The sequence below is a fragment of the Macaca mulatta genome, chromosome 18 (genome assembly GCF_049350105.2).
Source record: "Macaca mulatta isolate MMU2019108-1 chromosome 18, T2T-MMU8v2.0, whole genome shotgun sequence".
NCBI classification, from domain to species: domain Eukaryota; kingdom Metazoa; phylum Chordata; class Mammalia; order Primates; family Cercopithecidae; genus Macaca; species Macaca mulatta.
In genome coordinates, this window is record NC_133423.1 from 41,237,920 (window position 1) to 41,255,411 (window position 17,492).

The 17,492-nt window shown below is 35.1% G+C and overlaps 1 protein-coding gene across 2 annotated transcripts in view; it reads right to left on the reverse strand.

The window, feature by feature from the left end:
- Positions 1–17,492, reverse strand: part of SMAD4 (SMAD family member 4) — a 56,051-nt gene that overhangs the window by 23,809 nt on the left and 14,750 nt on the right. For both annotated transcript variants that reach the window (XR_013408074.1, NM_001261090.1), the window contains 7 exon segments: positions 14,210–14,585; positions 12,644–12,818; positions 12,182–12,211; positions 6,833–7,045; positions 3,750–3,869; positions 3,537–3,653; positions 2,066–2,116 (listed from right to left, as the gene is read on the reverse strand). Coding sequence is in view for 1 of the 2 variants with exons in the window: in NM_001261090.1 (NP_001248019.1) it covers positions 2,066–2,116; positions 3,537–3,653; positions 3,750–3,869; positions 6,833–7,045; positions 12,182–12,211; positions 12,644–12,818; positions 14,210–14,458 (955 nt within the window). In the remaining variant the exon portion in view is untranslated.

A 17,492-nucleotide genomic window follows, 5' to 3' on the forward strand; every position in this document is an offset into this window, starting at 1 on the left:
AACACAAAGATGTTCCCTTCTATTTTTTTAAACAGCTAGAAGAAAAACTGAAACCAACACAATCAATAACAGAACATTATTTACACAGAGAAAATTATGTGGGCCTATTTAAGAATTGTATGTTACCCTTTAAATTAATCATTATGGGCACTGTGTTTATGTTTTTAAAAAACCTTTATTGGAAGTATATACTAAGATACACATAAAACTATGATACAGGATTTGCTTCAAAATAATATAGAACGAAGAAAGAGAGTATGAATGAAATAAGTTTGGTCATTAGTTGATAATAGCTGAAACTGAGGAATGAGTACAACAGGGGAACTTCCTGTACTATTCTGGTATGCTTAAAATTCTTTATGCTTGACTTATATAAAGAATGGAGTTTTTATATAAAAACTTTTTATATAAACTTTTTATATAAAAAGTGGAGTACTGTTCAGCCATAAAAAACAATGAGATTCAGTCACTTGCGACAATATGGATGGAACTGGAGGCACTACGTTCAGTGAAATAAGCCAGGCAAAGAAAGACAAACATCACATGTTTTTATTTGTGAGATCTAAAAATCAAAATAATTGAACCCATGGAGACAGAGAGTAGAAGGATGGTTACCAGAGGCTGGGAAAGGTAGTAGGGAGTTGGGGGAAGGTGTGGATGGTTAATAGTATAAAAGGTAGTTAGAATGAATAAGGTCTAATATTTTAGAGCACAACAGGGTGACTGTAGTCAATAATTTAACTGTACACTTTAAAATAACTAACAGAGTATAGACTATAACACAAAAGATAAATGCTTGAGGGGGATGGATACCCCATCTTCCATGTTGTGCTTATCATGCATTACATGCCTGTATCAAAACATCTCATATGCCCCATAAATATATACATCTCCTACGTACCCACAAAGATGAAAAATAAAATCATTAAAAAAATTTTTTTAATTCTTCAAGCTTGGTGTGGTGGCTCACGTCTATAATCCCAGCACTCTGGGAGGCTAAGGCAGGAGGATCACTTGAGGCCAGGAGTTCAAAACCAGCCTGGACAACATAGCGAGATCCCATCTCGGCAAAAAATTTAAAAATAAATAAAATTATTAGCAGAAGGATTGCTTTAGGCCAGGAGTTCGAGACCAGCCTGGGCAACATGGTGAGACCCTGTATCTACTAAAATACAAAGATTAGCCAGGCATGGTGGCGCCTGCCTATAGTCCCAGCTACTCTAGAAGCTGAGGCAAGAGGATTGCTTGAGACCAGCAGGTCAAGGCTTCAGTAAGCTGAGATCATGCCACTGTACTCCAGTTTGGGTGACAGAGCCAGGCCCAGTCTCAAAAATAAACAAGTAAAAATAAAAACATAATTCTTCATAATAATGTTACTTTAATTAGGAGGAAAATTGAGTTTATAGTTTCCAAAAAATTAAGGTGATTAGTTGAAGTAATATATTTGCATCCTTTTATGCTAAGAAAAACAGATATGAAGGGATGAGAAAAAAATTCAAAATCTATGTTTGTGTTACAAGGGACTTTCAGTATTTCATTTTCAAGTGTTTTCTGTTTTATTATCTCTATAACTTCAAAAATTATACACAAACTTTGAACTGAGGAAAGCTATTTAGCTATTTACTCTTTTGTATACAATTTAATCAAATAGTTTCTAAATTCCAGTTAACCAGAGATCCTGAATAATAGAGTGAATTATTTTTCTTTTCAGCATGTACTTAAGATTCTTTCCTGGCTTTTTAAGCTATAGTTTTACAGCTGTTCTATTTTGAAACCTAGTTTTATTCTGCTGCATATGTATGTATTCAATGCTGAAGCCAGCATTTCTGTAATTCTCATTTTAGCTAAAAAGACAGTTCTTTTCTTTCGGGGACAGTTAAACTGAATAAAATATAGACAGTCTATGTGTGACTATATAGGCTATTCATACTGTTGATTAACTCATGTCATGATGAGTATTGTACTTATCTGAGAAGTGACCCTATAATTCTATTAAAGCCTGTGTTTGCACGTTTCAATCACCACTAAATCTAAATACAGGAAATCAATTTTGAAATACACTTACCAGGATGATTGGAAATAGGAGGCTGGAATGCAAGCTCATTGTGAACAGGCCCTAAAGAAAAGACAACAAAAATTCCATTTTCATTTATTAAAAGTTGTCTAATGCTAAAACTTTTAGTAAATCTTACTTAAATATAACTATTATCAGTTAGGAATTGTTGAAAACAAGCTTATGCAATGTCTAAGAACTTAAAAGTTTACAATAAGCAAATAGTCTTAAACTATTAACACTTTTGTGGATATTTAATAACTAACATTTTAGTGCTATCTGCCAAGTGTTATTATTACACAATTTACACATAATTTTCCATCCAATATTTAATACAGATCATAAATGAATTATTTATGTAACATCCAATATAGTACAATTTATAATGCAATGTATAATAACAAACTATTAGGTCTATTCTAAAAACAAGTGCTTACGTTAATTAAGGATGTTTATTTAATGGAATCGTAGCTAACATAACTGGAAACTTGTAATGTGTTAAGACACAGTGCTAAACACCTCACATAAATTATTACATTTACTTCTTACAAACACCCCTTGAGGTAGATACTAGTATTACTGCTCCTGAGGCTTAATGAGGTGAAATAACTTGCCAATGGTCACATAAGCCTGTTAAAGGTCCAAACCCAGCACCCTTAAACACTATGCCTAGGCAGCCATTAAAAATTACATTCTCTTAAGAAATGGAAAAAATAGTAACATAACTGAAAAGAAGCAAGACATATACAATACACATAGAGTAGGAGCCCCCTGTCAATTTACATATACCTGTTTATATGACTGGAAGGAAAATGACAAAATATTAGAAGTGGCTATTTTTGAGTAGCAGGATTCAGGGTAATTTTGCTTTTCTTATTTACACTTTTCTGTATTTTCTAAGTTTTCTTTGGTACTATTAATATTATAACGAGAAGGAATTTAATGTATATAAAAGTTATACTCTTGATTTTACTAAGCCATATGAACAGTGCTCCTATTCTACCTGAAACTACAGGCTATCTGTAGGGTATTCCTCCCAACCATGCCGGCACAAAGTTATCTATAGATTCAACATTATCCAAAGTACACTGAATACTATGCTGAGGAAAACCTTGAGAACTCAGTGCTCAAAGGATTTTAATCCATTATGGGTGGATATACAAGACACAGATGAGATCTAAGAACATATACAAAGTAAACAAACAAATGAATGGAAATCAATGTGATGTTAATGAAACATTAGCAACAGAGAAATAAATGTATTTAGCAAACATCACTCCTCTAAAATAAAAAGGTATAATAACTATGAAAAATACTACTGTTTACAAAAACTACTGAAAAGCACTATTTAATGAAACAAAATCACAGGATGAATAAAAGATGTAAAAACATTTTTAAAAAATAGAAAACAAAGCCCTACCAAAAAAAAAAAAAAAAAAAAAGGAAAAAAAAAAGAGCCCTTACAACAAAAACAAGAGCTTACAGTAATGTCCGGGATGGGGCGGCATAGGCGGGTGGTGCTGAAGATGGCCGTTTTGGTGGTGAGGCAAATTAGGTGTGTATGGTGCAGTCCTACTTCCAGTCCAGGTGGTAGTGCTGTCTAAAAATTAAGGCCCACATGGGTTAATTTGCTTTTATAAAGGCTGCCTACTTTTTTCTCAACTATTTAAAAGATTTTTTTAAAGTATGTACATACTATGATGGTAAGTAGCTGGCTGACCAGTAAATCCATTCTGCTGCTGTCCTGGCTGAGGCCCTGATGCTATCTGCAACAGTCCTTCACTATGGCTGCCCCCCAGTATACTGGCAGGCTGACCTAGAGGAACAAGAAGACATTAACATGGTACATTCATAGATGTCATCTTATGATTTCATATACTAAATGAAGGACTAATTTTATCTGATAATGCACAACTACAAAGATGGGCAAAAAGTGTAACTCACCCATGGCCTATCAGGTTAAAAAAAAACCTAAAGTCATCTATAAAGACAAACCTTAACTTGAAGAAGCTCAAAATTATTCCATTTTAGGTAATGTCTTGCTAATTTTAGTGGCTTATTTCTTCACAAACGTATTTCAAATGCCAGCAAAACACCACTGTATGTCTGGCCTATCATATTAACTTCTTCAGAAGTGTATCAGTTCATCCTGGCCACTCCAACCACTTCTCTCTCTGGACCTTTCTGATTAGGATCCCAAAAATCCAGGCTCAAGAAAATGTTGAAAACTGAAAATCATTGTCAGCACTGGTACTAGTAATGGCAGAATGCTAGGGTTTGACAGAGAAAAGCAGAGCAGAAAATTATTTTAAACACGATGTGATGGTGAAGAGGAGGAAGTTAAAAAGATCTAGCTCTGCTGTCCAATCAATATACCATTTACTGGTTAAAAACAAACAAAAAAACTCTCACTCTACTTTCCAATTTTTTCAAGAGCTTTTATAAACCAAGGGTCATTTCTTTTCAACAACACCATCATATTCCCAGATTTACACAAAATTAGTTGCCCTCTCTATATGCAATATACCAAGAGAAGCCAACTTCTCCTGGCTTCTATTCTATTCAAAAACCATCCTATGATATTGCTTACTGTCCTACATTTTTAAGGCTTTTTTTTTTAAAGTGGAAATTTGATTTCTTAAAGAGCATTAATTAAGTCAATTGTTTACCCCATTTGGAAAGCACTAAATTTATAATTATTTATAACTGGCATCACCTCATTCTTTTCTAAATGGGAGTATAATCAGATATCTGGAAGACAGTAAATGTCACCATTGCTCAAACTACCAAAGAAAAGGAATATTTTTTTTTCTCTACATACCACATTTCCTTAAAGCTAAGAATTACAAAACCAAAACCTAAAGAGAATATTTCAATACTCCCCAAATTATTTATCTGTAAAAATGGCATTTTAGCAACCTCCCTTCCTACTCATCCCCCAGATTCTGCAATTTATCTTTAAAGGTTAATTATGGTTTTGTTCGTGTTTTTAATAATTATACATGCAATACTCTTAGCTAACTTACCAAAATTGTCATTAACTACACAGGATAAATTATTTTAATTTACAGATATTTAAAAGGAAATCCTTAAAATATTCAGGTGTCAAACGAACATAAATTGTAAAGTGACCCATTGTAGTTATCCATACTGAATACTTCCTTTATGCAATTCTAAGTATGTAAAATAGTTAAACAACACGACTATATCAGCTCATGTAAAATAGCCTTTCAAATCTTCTATTCTAGTTCAACTTCTTTTTGTTCATTTAATTTTATCAATATACTTTTTGAGATCTAAGGGAACATTTTGACACAAGTTCTAAAACTTACAGTATTTACAGTATTTGATTATTAAAATCTACCCAATAAATACCAGGATAAAACTAGCTGCATTTCATTTATATCACTTTTTCTAATCTTTGCATAGGACTCAACCTTAGGGAATAAAACAGTCAAAATGAAGTCACTTTAGCAAGCATTAACAAAGGTACAGAAATTCAATCTCCAGATAATATAAACAGAAGTAGGTAGCTGTGCTCTAGCACTAATCTACGTTCAAGTGGCTATAATGTACCTTCTTTCATTTTCTATCACTACCCACTGCTTATCAACCATATTCCTAATTTGGTAAATAAAAAGTAGACAGATAACAGAAGAACCAAGTGATTAAGGATCTGGGTTCTCAAGTGCTTAACCTATATGACCCATTTAGTATATGCTGCCTATAGTGAGACCGTCATCTCTTATATAGCAAACCAAAAACATATTGCTTTGAAGTGGTGTAATGAATTAAAGAGGGGAAATTTTTGTATACTTCACTTGAAAACTCACAATTACAGAAATCAGTCCCCCATTTATTCCAAAGATCAAAATTTCTATGTTGAATCTAATCTGATAGTAAAGCAAATAGAATAATGGTACTTTTGGCAGCAACTAACACAGTATTAAACCAGAGCTGTCAAAAATCTATTCTGATGTAGGTTTACATATAATTCCTTTAGCAATTGCATGCAACTAACACCATACACATGCCAAGACAATGCACTATGATTAACTGGAGAAAAAAAAAAAAAGCTACTTCATTTGCAAGGCAGCAAACTATCAAACCTTTGGTTACTGTGAAAATAAGTAACAGAACCAGGTCATATCATCAGGCCCCAAAAAACCTAAACCTAGCAGCCCCTTTGCCTCCTATGACATGGCAGAAAAGAAGGATCCTTCTGAAACAGACTAATTTTTCAAAAATATAGACAAATATTTTTAAAAGAGATATAAAAGTTAGCTTACATCAAAATTGACTTAATTACTTAATGTCTATCTTGAGCAATACATAACAAATTTGTCAAGATCCCTTTGCACAGTGAGAAAATAAGACAACTACTATAAGGTAATATTCTCCCAGATAAACCAAAATAAGAACACTGGATTAAAAGAAAGGTTGCAATTCCATTAACACAGACCTTCATAAACATCTTGGATCAAAACTACTTATTATTTAAATATTTCTCCAAAATCTATCTGAGAGCTTAAGAGGCTACTTACTTCTACATGTAATAGTAAAGTTCAAATCAGATCACTAATTTGAATCAATATTCTAATCAAAGCCATTAAATTCCAAGCGATTGTACATACCTGTCTAACACCTGTTTACCTATGAAAGATACCACAGTTACTTTTAATGTTTACTTACTTGGAGTTTCCCCCCAAATGACTACACATAAATAAGCAATGATTAGGAAAACTCAACTTGCTGACTACATCTGATTCTAGAACTCACTTGTGGAAGCCACGGGAATGTTGGGAAAGTTGGCAGTGCTGGTAGCATTAGACTCAGATGGGGCTAACAGAGCTGGGGTGCTGTATGTCTCTGTTGACGCACGATTACTTGGTGGATGCTGGATGGTTTGAATCGAATGTCCTTCAGTGGACAACGATGGCTGTCCCTCAAAGTCATGAACATATTCATCCTTCACCATCATACTTGAAGGAGCTATGTAGAAAATTAAACGTATTTTAAATTTTTATAAGCTTCTATCCCCAGAAAAAAAAAATCTTATTAGCAAGTAATATAACATCTAAAATCAATTACAGTGTAAATAACTTTAAATCAGAATTTTTTCATATTATTTTAAAAGCATACTACTTTACCAGCAAGTCATTTATTTAATGGTAACAGCATCAGATATATTTTATCCATCAATCTGACTCTCAAATTCGAAGCTAGTCTACGTTCCAACAGCCTCCAGCAACAATCCTAAAAAGGTACTCCTCAGTTTCTTGAGAAACGTAGAATAATAATCACCTAAATACATAAGGCAGGCAAAAACCAAAAGGCTGGAAAATGTGTATCCAGCTGAGAAAAACAATTATTCAGTCTAAATCGAGATTGAGTATTTAACTACATCCTTTTGCTAATTTCACACTGTGGAGATATCAGTGGGATCTGACAGATATCCAATTCCAGGATCTAGAATTATTGTTAAGTAACATATTCTTTAAAAATGAAGTGTACTGAATGTCCCCTATAGATTTAGAACCAAACAGAAAAATTCTAAATGAAAAGTCAAGCTGAAATTTCCCTCTAGAAACCCAACCCAAATAAGAATATTTGATAAACATATGGTGTGAGAAAACTCAGTAATCAATCTTTCACCTATGTGGTTACACCTTCATAAGTAAAGCTAGATTCCAGCTGATATAGCATAACACCTTTCCATTAACAAACCAGGAAATAGTTTGCTCTGTTGTATGAGAAAAAGAAAACTGAAACTGAACTGCATAAATGTTAATTCTCTGCCTGGAACCTTCCTTTTGGTTCTAGGTTATTGTTTTAAGGTTTGCTTTTTATGTTTAACAACCAATCCTTTATTGCTTCTGAACTAACACTACTCCAGAACTTAACAATCCACTGAACTAATAGTAGGTTCTCTTCTTAAAGCAGTAAATTAGTAGACCACAAAAAGACATTCCCTTTTTCATTAAGAACCAGCATATCATGTCCCTTATCTTTCCCTATGTCAACCTTTGAAAAAAATCTACATGTAAATATCAGTTAAGTTACATGGGTATTTTTTATTAAATTGAGACTATTTCAAGGCAGTAATAATCATCCATTGTGCAAGTTTCTATGTGCAACCTCTTAAAAACCTCTTAAGAAGTACGTTCATGCATCAAAAGTCATGACGATGATATTCTGAAGACCCCATAAATCCCATTCCAAAGTTCCTCTTTAGAAATTTTACAGAAACAAAAAGATAATCAAAAGGATGTTTAACAAATTATGTATCGATAAAAAAACTGAACACAATCACTCATCACTAACATTGGCCAAATTATAAAAATAATAAAAAGAAAAAAAATGGGGCATAAAATTGGTATGTCTACACTTATTCAGCCTTGTATTATACCCTTCAACAAAGTTCAATGATTTTCTTCATATAAATCCTGACATCTCTAAATAATTCCTGGACATTTTAGGTTTTCTGTTGTTATAACGGCCAGGATCTTTTTACCGACTTACTGGTTTTGCTAGCTGATTTGAGGATACAACTGGTCAATTTGGTACTCACTGCTTTTGCTTTTCAGGTGACTCTTCAGTGTAATCAGCAATCATAATATCTTTAAGTACCTACTGCATTCTGCTTTTAAACAGTTATGACTCATAAATCTTTCTTGCCTTAAATATGCTGGCTAAACTTCCCAAATGTAAGTCTGAAACCTCTACTGGTCTACAGATTTCTTTAACCCCAGATAATCCATAATGTTTCTCAGGTAAAACTGAAGGTATCAACAAGTATAGAAATCTGCAATATATTTTTGCCAAGAGAAAAAAAGCAAGTTACAAAACACTATTGTACACTATGATCATATGCATGTTTAAAAAATCATATACTCTAAGTAAAAAAGCAAGGTCCAGAACAGTATGCACAGTATACATTTTGTGTAAGAAAGGAGGTATGTATTTTTTGCATATAGAAACCCTGGAAGGAAACACCAGAAACTAAAAAAAGTGATTACCTGAATTAGGGGGGAATGGGGGCAGGGGTGGGAGCACTTCTTTTCACTGTATACCTTTTTATAGTATTTTGATTTATGGACCATGTATTGCCTATTCAAAAAAATAAAATTAAAAAAACATATAGTATATATTTTTTAAAGTCCAGAAAAACAGACACCAAACTGTTAAATATTTCTCTTTATGGGCTAGCATTCAACAAATTCATTCACTGAAAAAATATTTCTTGAGCACCTATGTTCCAGGTACTGTTCTAGTACTTGGGATATAGCCATAAACAAAACAAATATCCCTGCTGTCATGGAGTTTGCAGTCTTTTGTAATATTTTCCCATTGTTTAAATATCTAATAGCAAACACACATTACTTCAGCTCCTCCTAGTTGTCTATTCTTGGGCAAGTTCCTTCACCTCTCCAGGTAGCAGTCCCTTCATCTGTTAAAGTATAAATAATCCCACCTCCCATGTAGAAGTATCATGAGAATGATGACATAATACTCAGAAATCATTTAGCTCAGTCTGACCTGACACACAATGAGTACCCAGTAAGTGTTAGCTATTATTATTTAACCATATTTTTAGAGTAGTTTTACATATATATAGTGATTATAAAATGTTCTAAGAGGGCTGGGTGCAGTGGCTCATGCCTGTAATCCCAGCACTTTGGGAGGCTGAGACAGTGGATCGCCTGAGGTCAGGAGTTCGAGACCAGCTGGCCAACATGGTGAAACCCCATCTCCACTAAAAATACAAAAATAATAATAATAATAATAAATGCTGGGCATGGTGGCTGGCGCCTGTAATCCCAGCTGCTCAGGAGGCTGAGGCAGGAGAATCGCTTGAACTCAGGAGGCGGAGGTTGCAGTGAGCCGAGATCCCACCATTGTACTCCAGTCTGGGCAACAAGAGCGAAACTCTGTCTCAAAAAAGAAAAAGAAAATGTTCTAAGAGGGTCAAAGAATATATTTTCTATAGGTGACAAAAAAGCTGAAACCACTGGGCCCACCCTAGGTCTGTATTTTTTATCATCACCAGCAGCCAGGACATAGCACCTATCTGATGGTATTATCACTCTCTTATTTACTTTTTCTCTCCTCCACTAGACTATAAGCTCACTTGAGCAGACAAAACATACCTTATTATCTTAGCATCCCTGGAAACTAACACAGTACCAGGCAATACATGCTCATTACATATTTGTTAAAATGAATACACAGGTCGACGTGGTCACAGAAAGTTTCATGAAAGATAAAAGGCTGGAAATGACTACCATAAGACATTAACTCAAAAATGAAGGAACCGTCCTATTTTCTTAACTTTTAGTTACCTGGTCTTATATTATTCCTTTGTCCAAATCTAGAAGGAGCTGTGAGAAATACCAGTTGTTTTCTGAGGAAATAAGGCACTGAAGACAGCCTTTACAAAACCACCACTAGGGGGACCTACAAGGCTGAATACAGTCCTACAGTCACTAAAGAAAGGCTAAAAAACCCATACAATCCCATCAGTAACGGTGCATCAATAATTTTAGAATGGGGAGGTGTGTGATGAGCATTCAGAATTTGAATCCCCTCACAAACAGCCCCATAGAGAGATTCAGATACACTTATCATTGCAGTCTCCCAACTTTTAACACCCACTGAGCCAAATGTTTTCTCCAAAAACATGGATGGAAAACGGTGAAGATATGAAGCGTGTTTACTTTCAAAAAAAAGAAGTGATATAATATCAATGTCTGCATAGCAAAGAGGCAGAGTTTTAACCAATCTTAAAGCAACCCTTCCCAGACCACCACAACAGCTCATAACAATAAACCCACACTTGTCAGAAACCTACTAGTCACTAACGAGCACAACAAGGCACTGAGTCTTCCTCCATTACTAGTGATATGGGAGAAAGGTGGAAAATAAAATCAAGTAGAACTGCATACTCTTCCTAAATTTTGGTTAAGGTCACCTAGTATTTCTGACTCACCTATAAAATTCTGCAAACAAAAAAGGTGCTAAACTACTACTAATTTCCCTCCAGAGCAACAGCACACCTTTTCTAAGACGACAATGGTTCCTTTTTTTTTTTTTTTTTTTTTTTGAGACAGAGTTTCACTCTTGTTGCCCAGGCTGGAGTGCAACAGCGTGATCTCAACTCACTGCAACCTCCACTTCCAGGGTTCAAGTGATTCTCCTGCCTCAGCCTCCTGAGTAGCTGGAATTACAGGCGCCCACCACCACACCTGGTTAATTTTTTATATTTTTAGTAGAGACAGGGTTTCACCATGTTGGCCAGGCTGGTCTCAAACTCCTGACCTCAGGTGATCCACCTGCCTCAGCTTCCCAAAGTACTGGGATTGCAGGCGTGAACCACCATGCCTGGCTGACAGTGGTTCCTTATAAGAGTTTCTCCGCAAATAATTAGTTCTTACAGAAATTTGAGTTTATTAAGTTCTAAGTAACAGAGCTAAAGATTTAATAAAACTCCATTCTCAAATATTATAATAACAAAAACACACACCCCCATTCGCATTTCATTTTCTCAATCACCTTAAAACAGTTTTTCTTTTTAAGAATACAATTAAGTAAGCTGTGATGGGCATATGCTTTTAAGTAGCCTTGATTTATTTACTCAAAATGTAACAAGACTGAAAAAATACAAATGAGCACGATTTTAAACCATTCTCAACATTATCATTCATAAAAATGTTAGGCTGAAATGAAGGAAAATTAGAATACTGGCATTTTTAAAGGATATGTTATACGTGATTCCATATTACCAAACATTCTGGGTACTTAACACCCATTAAAACTGGTTCTGTGAGATTTTCTTCAAAAATGGGTCTTAACTCAAAAAATATTCTTTGTATTTGTTTTTGGTACATTCCTCTATCATGTTTTTTACAGTACTTTAGTTCATAAATTGCAGTTCATATACAAAGAGCAAATAGCCAATTTAAATCCAGTTTTAAATGCTGACGTGCCCCATAACCCCAAAATCTAAATTTCCAAATCAGTAAGTTATTTTCTTGTTAATGTTACTGCCGCCCACACAAACTAATTCTAGGTCAACGAAAAAACAGAGAGGATAGGACAAAAGAAAGTAATAAGAAACAGATTACCTACCATTACTCTGCAGTGTTAATCCTGAGAGATCTTAATTGTTTAAAAGGGAAAACAAATGAAACATTAATCATTACAATGAAAATATTTTCCATTTAACAGAGAATGTCAAGTTAAACCAGAGATTACAAAAGTTCATGAACTATTTCAATTCAGAAGTAGCATAAACACTATCTAACAATACACACACTAGGTATTCAAATTTATAATGCTTTCCATCTTATTTCTCAAAAACAATGTTCTAAATGGGCAAAATATGAACTGTAATACTTGGTTTTAGCAGTCAAAATATAAGTTTGTTCCTAAGTTCAAATTAAAACACGTATATTAAAAATGTCTGATTCTTTAACCTTATTTAAAGTCGTGGGCTATCTTCCAAATTTATAATTTAACTTACAAAAATTAAAACACTATTGAGATCCTTTTCCCTTTATGTTTCTTAGGATAAAAGCAAAGTCTACTTACCAATTCCAGGTGATACAACTCGTTCATAGTGATATGGATTCACACAGACACTATCACATTTTAAGTCAAATGCATACTGACAATATTTAACATGTTTTAGTTCATTTTTGTGAAGATCAGGCCACCTCCAGAGACGGGCATAGATCACATGAGGAAATCCTTTCCGGCCAGCCACCTAGAAAAATAAACGACCATTTATTCATCTGTCACATTATGCAAGACACTTTTATATATATTCTGATTTAATCCTCACAATCCTACCAAGTCAGTATTACAATCCCCACTTCATAAATGAGAAAACTAAAATTCAAAATAACTAACTTGGCCATGTCATGCATCAGACCTGTAATTTAAACCTTGGTATAATTTCAAGGCCTGTGTTCAGGTTTTAAAAATGCAAAAGGTGGCTGGGCATGGTGGCTCACACCTATAAGCATATCACTTTGGCAGGCCAAGGCAGGAGGATCGCTTGAGCCCAGGAGTTCATTACCAGCCTGGACAACATGGCAAGGCCCTTGTCTCCACAAATAATAAAAAATTACCCAGGTATAGTCATATGTGCCTGTAGTCCTAGCTACTCAGGAGGCTAAGGCAGAAGGATTGCATAAGCCCAGTAGGTAAAGGCTGCAGTGAGCCATGTTTGCACCACTGCACTCCAGCCTGGGCAAGAGTGAGACCATGTCTCAAAGAAAAAAAAATGAAATAAATAAATATTTAAAAAGACTGTGTTGTAGAAACCATGTATAAAGTCTTGAAATAAAACTTTAAAATCTAAGACATAAAATGTCTGTAAGATTTATTTCAGCAAGGGAGATTATGAAGTTCTACCTGAAAAATGTGATCAATGAAACATTTGGTAACAGTGAAACATATCAGATTTCTAAATTATAAAAAGACTAAGTGTAATCCAATTGTTTAAATGTACATACGATATCAAAAAAGAAAGCAACATGGCTGGGCACGGTGGCTCACGCCTGTAATCCCAGAATTTTGGGGGGCCAAGGCGGGTGGATCACCTGAGGTCAGCGGTTTGAGACCAGCCTGACCACCATGGTGAAACCCCGTCTCTACTAAAAATACAAAAATTAGCCGGGCGTGGTTGCACTCGCCTGTAGTCCCAGCTACTTAGGAGGCTGAGGCAGGAGGATTGCTTGAATCTGGGAGGTGGAGGTTGCAGTGGGCCAAGATCGCACCACTGTACTCCAGCCTGGGTGACAGAGCAAGACTCCATCTAGGGGAAAAAAAAAGAAAACAACAGGCTACAAAAATGAAAACCAAAGTGCTAAAGGTAGTTCTTGCAAAGTGTGGGTTTTCTTCTGCTTTTTATTTTTATTTTCCAAATTTTCTCCATTGAACTTTTTTCTGATAGAACATTAAAAAACTTTAAAATTTTATCTTTTGCATATTCTTCCACAAATTCCCATAACGCGTATTTGTACAGGATGCACAGTATCTGAAGAGATGGAGCATGCATTAAATTACCCTGTAGTAGAGCTTGAAAGGAAACTTAGCAAGTTTTTAAATCTGCCAACACAGAGGGTATAGAAAAACTCTTGTAAGACTAACCTGAAGCCTCCCATCCAATGTTCTCTGTATGGTAACACATTTACTAGGATGAGCTCCATTTGTAGTTATAGCTGTTATTAAAGAATCCAATTCATCTTTTTTCTCCTTCAGCTTCTTTACCAAACTTTCAATTGCTCTTTTTGCAAATGTTTCACTCTCTCCACCTTGTCTATGGCACATCAAACTATGCACAATGCTCAGACAGGCATCATTACTTGTTGGTGTATTCGTAATAGACATATTGTCCATTTGTTCAAGTTTTTCCTTTTAAATCAAATATGTCTCCAATTTCTGGAGCAATTTTGATCTTTTGGAAACAGTGAAAAACAACAGCTAAGGTTGCAAGGAAAATTGTTAGTCATGTATTCAGGATAACCTAAAAAAGAAAAAAAAAAAAAGACACACATGAGAACACATTTCACGAAGTAGAGGGAAAAAATGAAATTGCTCTGGTTAAGTCAGAGATTCAATGCACATAATTAAAATTTGATGCTCAGAGTTGAAAATTACTTAAAATTCTTATAAAATATTAACCATTAAAAATAATTTTAAAAAATAAAATTACTTTATTGTCACTGTTTTTGACATTCCAAAACTATTAAAGTTAGGTCTTCTCGTTATGATAGTGGCACACTCAATCAAGTCTTACTGACTTTACTAGTCACCCTAAAGGAAATCTCACCAGCACTTTTTTAAAGGATTACTTATGAGGAACAGCATTAGTTAAACCTAAAAGTCTATTACTAATATTTATGAAAAATTTACCATCCCCTGATATTAAATGCTACCTAGCAGTTAACACTCACCTTTGTTAAAAGAGACTGATAAAAAAAAAAATTTTTAGAAATGAACAAAAGGATTCTAAAAGATACTTCTCCAAAGATGGTGGCCAGTAAGCACATGAAAGATGCTCAACATTAGACATCATGGAAATGAAAATCAAAACCACAATGAGCTACCACTTCATACCTACTGAGATGGATAAATCAAAAAGACAATAAGTACTGAAGAAGCAGAGAAACTGGACCCTCATTCATTGCTGCTGGGATTACAAAATGGCACAGGTACTTTGGAAAACAGTCTGGTATTAATACAAAATGTTAAACAGAGTAAATATGACCCAGCAATTCCACTCTTCATACTTCTACTTGAGGGAAATGAAAACCTATGACCACACAAACCTGTACATGAATGTTCACAGCAGCGTTGTTCATAATGGATACAACTCAAATGTCCATCAACTGATGAATGCATAAATAAAATTCCATACAACGAAATATTATTCAACCATAAAAAGAATAAAGTACTAACACATTACAACATGGATAAGCCTTGAAAACACATGTTAAGTGAAAGAAGTCCCTGACAAAAGGTCACACGTTATATAATCCCATTTATATGAAATATACAGAATAGGCAAATCCACAGAGACAGAAAGTAAATCTGTGGTTGCCAGGGCCTGGGAGAAGGGGAATGAGGAATGACTGCTAATGGGTACGGTGTTTCTTTGTTGTAATGAAAAACTCCTAAAAATTGATACTGATAATGGTTGCACAACTCTGACTATAGTAAAAAACCACTGAATTGTACACTTTGTAACAGTGAATTTTATGGTACAGAAATTATATCTCAATACAGCTATTCTTTAAAGAGATCGCTAAATTCCTCAAAAGATTTTACCTGTAAAAGCATCACGGTAAATTATTTTCAAAAAACTTAAAAATAACAAAAAGTGAAGATTAATAAATAATCCATTCAACAGGTAGAAAACTAAAGTAACTTATCTGATGCCAAGACCCCACAGAGAATAGGAAAAGGCCATTAGCCTAAGAAGAAGGCAAAGCAGGACTGGAGCGTGTACTGTGTGTGCTTGGTTGTATTTTATTTGTTCACTGAAGTTGCATTCCAGACTCACTTTGCTTTCATTTTCTTTTGCTGTATAAAAGCATCCTCCCACAAGATTAATAAAACTCATCATACTACCAAAATCTCTTCCTCTTCTGAAGACCTTTGTTAAAGTATCGATTCCACTCAATTACCCAGCCTTGGAAAGCTTTGCAAAAGATCTTTGACCTGTCTCTTTCTTTCACTATCCCTACATTCCCTCACAGTTACAAGACTCTTTACCTCAGTCATTTCTACCTCTCCTTCCATTCTCCCTGCCGCTGTTGTAGTTTGGAGCCTCTTCAGAATGTACATCACTTGATATTTAAGACTTGCTTCTCCCTCTGTTGTTATCCCTTTTACATAAATGTCTGTCTCAACTCATAAACCCCATGCAGAGAAAGAGTTTTTCACATGTCTTATAGCACTTGCCCACATTCAATACACACACTGAAGGTACACCTTCCAGATAACCAAAGATAACCTGCATGGAGATTTTGGAGTCAGAGATCTGGATTAAAATTCCAGTTTTCACGGTAGTCAGAAAATGAAGTTACTCTGAATCTGGGTTAAAAGGAGGGTATACAGAAGCTCAAAGGAAAAATTCTACATAACGTGTCTGATACATAGTGTTCAGTGAAAAAGCTACCGTTGAAATATTAAAATGCTTAATTGTGGCCAGACATGGTGGCTCACACCTGTAATCCCAGCACTTTGGGAGGCCAAGGTAGGTGGACCGCTTGAGCCCAGGAGTTTGAGACCAGCCTGGGGAACATGGCGAAACCCAATCTTTACTCAAAATAAAAAAATTAACTGGGTGTGGTGGCACACGCCTGTTGTCCTAGCTACGCGGGGTAGCTGAGGCTTGAAGATCACTGGAGCCTTGGGAGGTCAAGGCCGTGGTGAGCCGTGATTGTGCCACTGCACTTTGAGATAGAGCCACTCTCACTTTGAGATAGAGTGAGACTCTATCTCAAAAAAATAGTAGTAGTTTTACAAGGATATTTTTTCCTAAAATGCATTACGCATTTTTCTGCATTTTCTATTAAAATCTGTCTCAAAAATGTAGGTTTGCCAGGCATGGTAGTGTGGGCTTGTAGTCCCAGCTCCTCAGGAGGCTGAGGCAGGAGGATTGCTTGAGCTCAGGAGTTGAAGGCTGCTGTGAGTTATGACTGTGCCACTTCGCCCCAGCCTGGGCAACAGAGTGAGACTCAGTAGAAAGGAAAGGAATTGGGGAATAGGAAAAAGGAAAGATATGTTAAATTACAATTTAACACATTAGTTATTTGATTACATACCTGTCTCACATTTTTGCCACTAATTAGAAATCCAAGGAAACAGCAACAACACTCTCATTTTAGAAATTCCCAGCACCATGCACAGTTCCTGACAAATACCA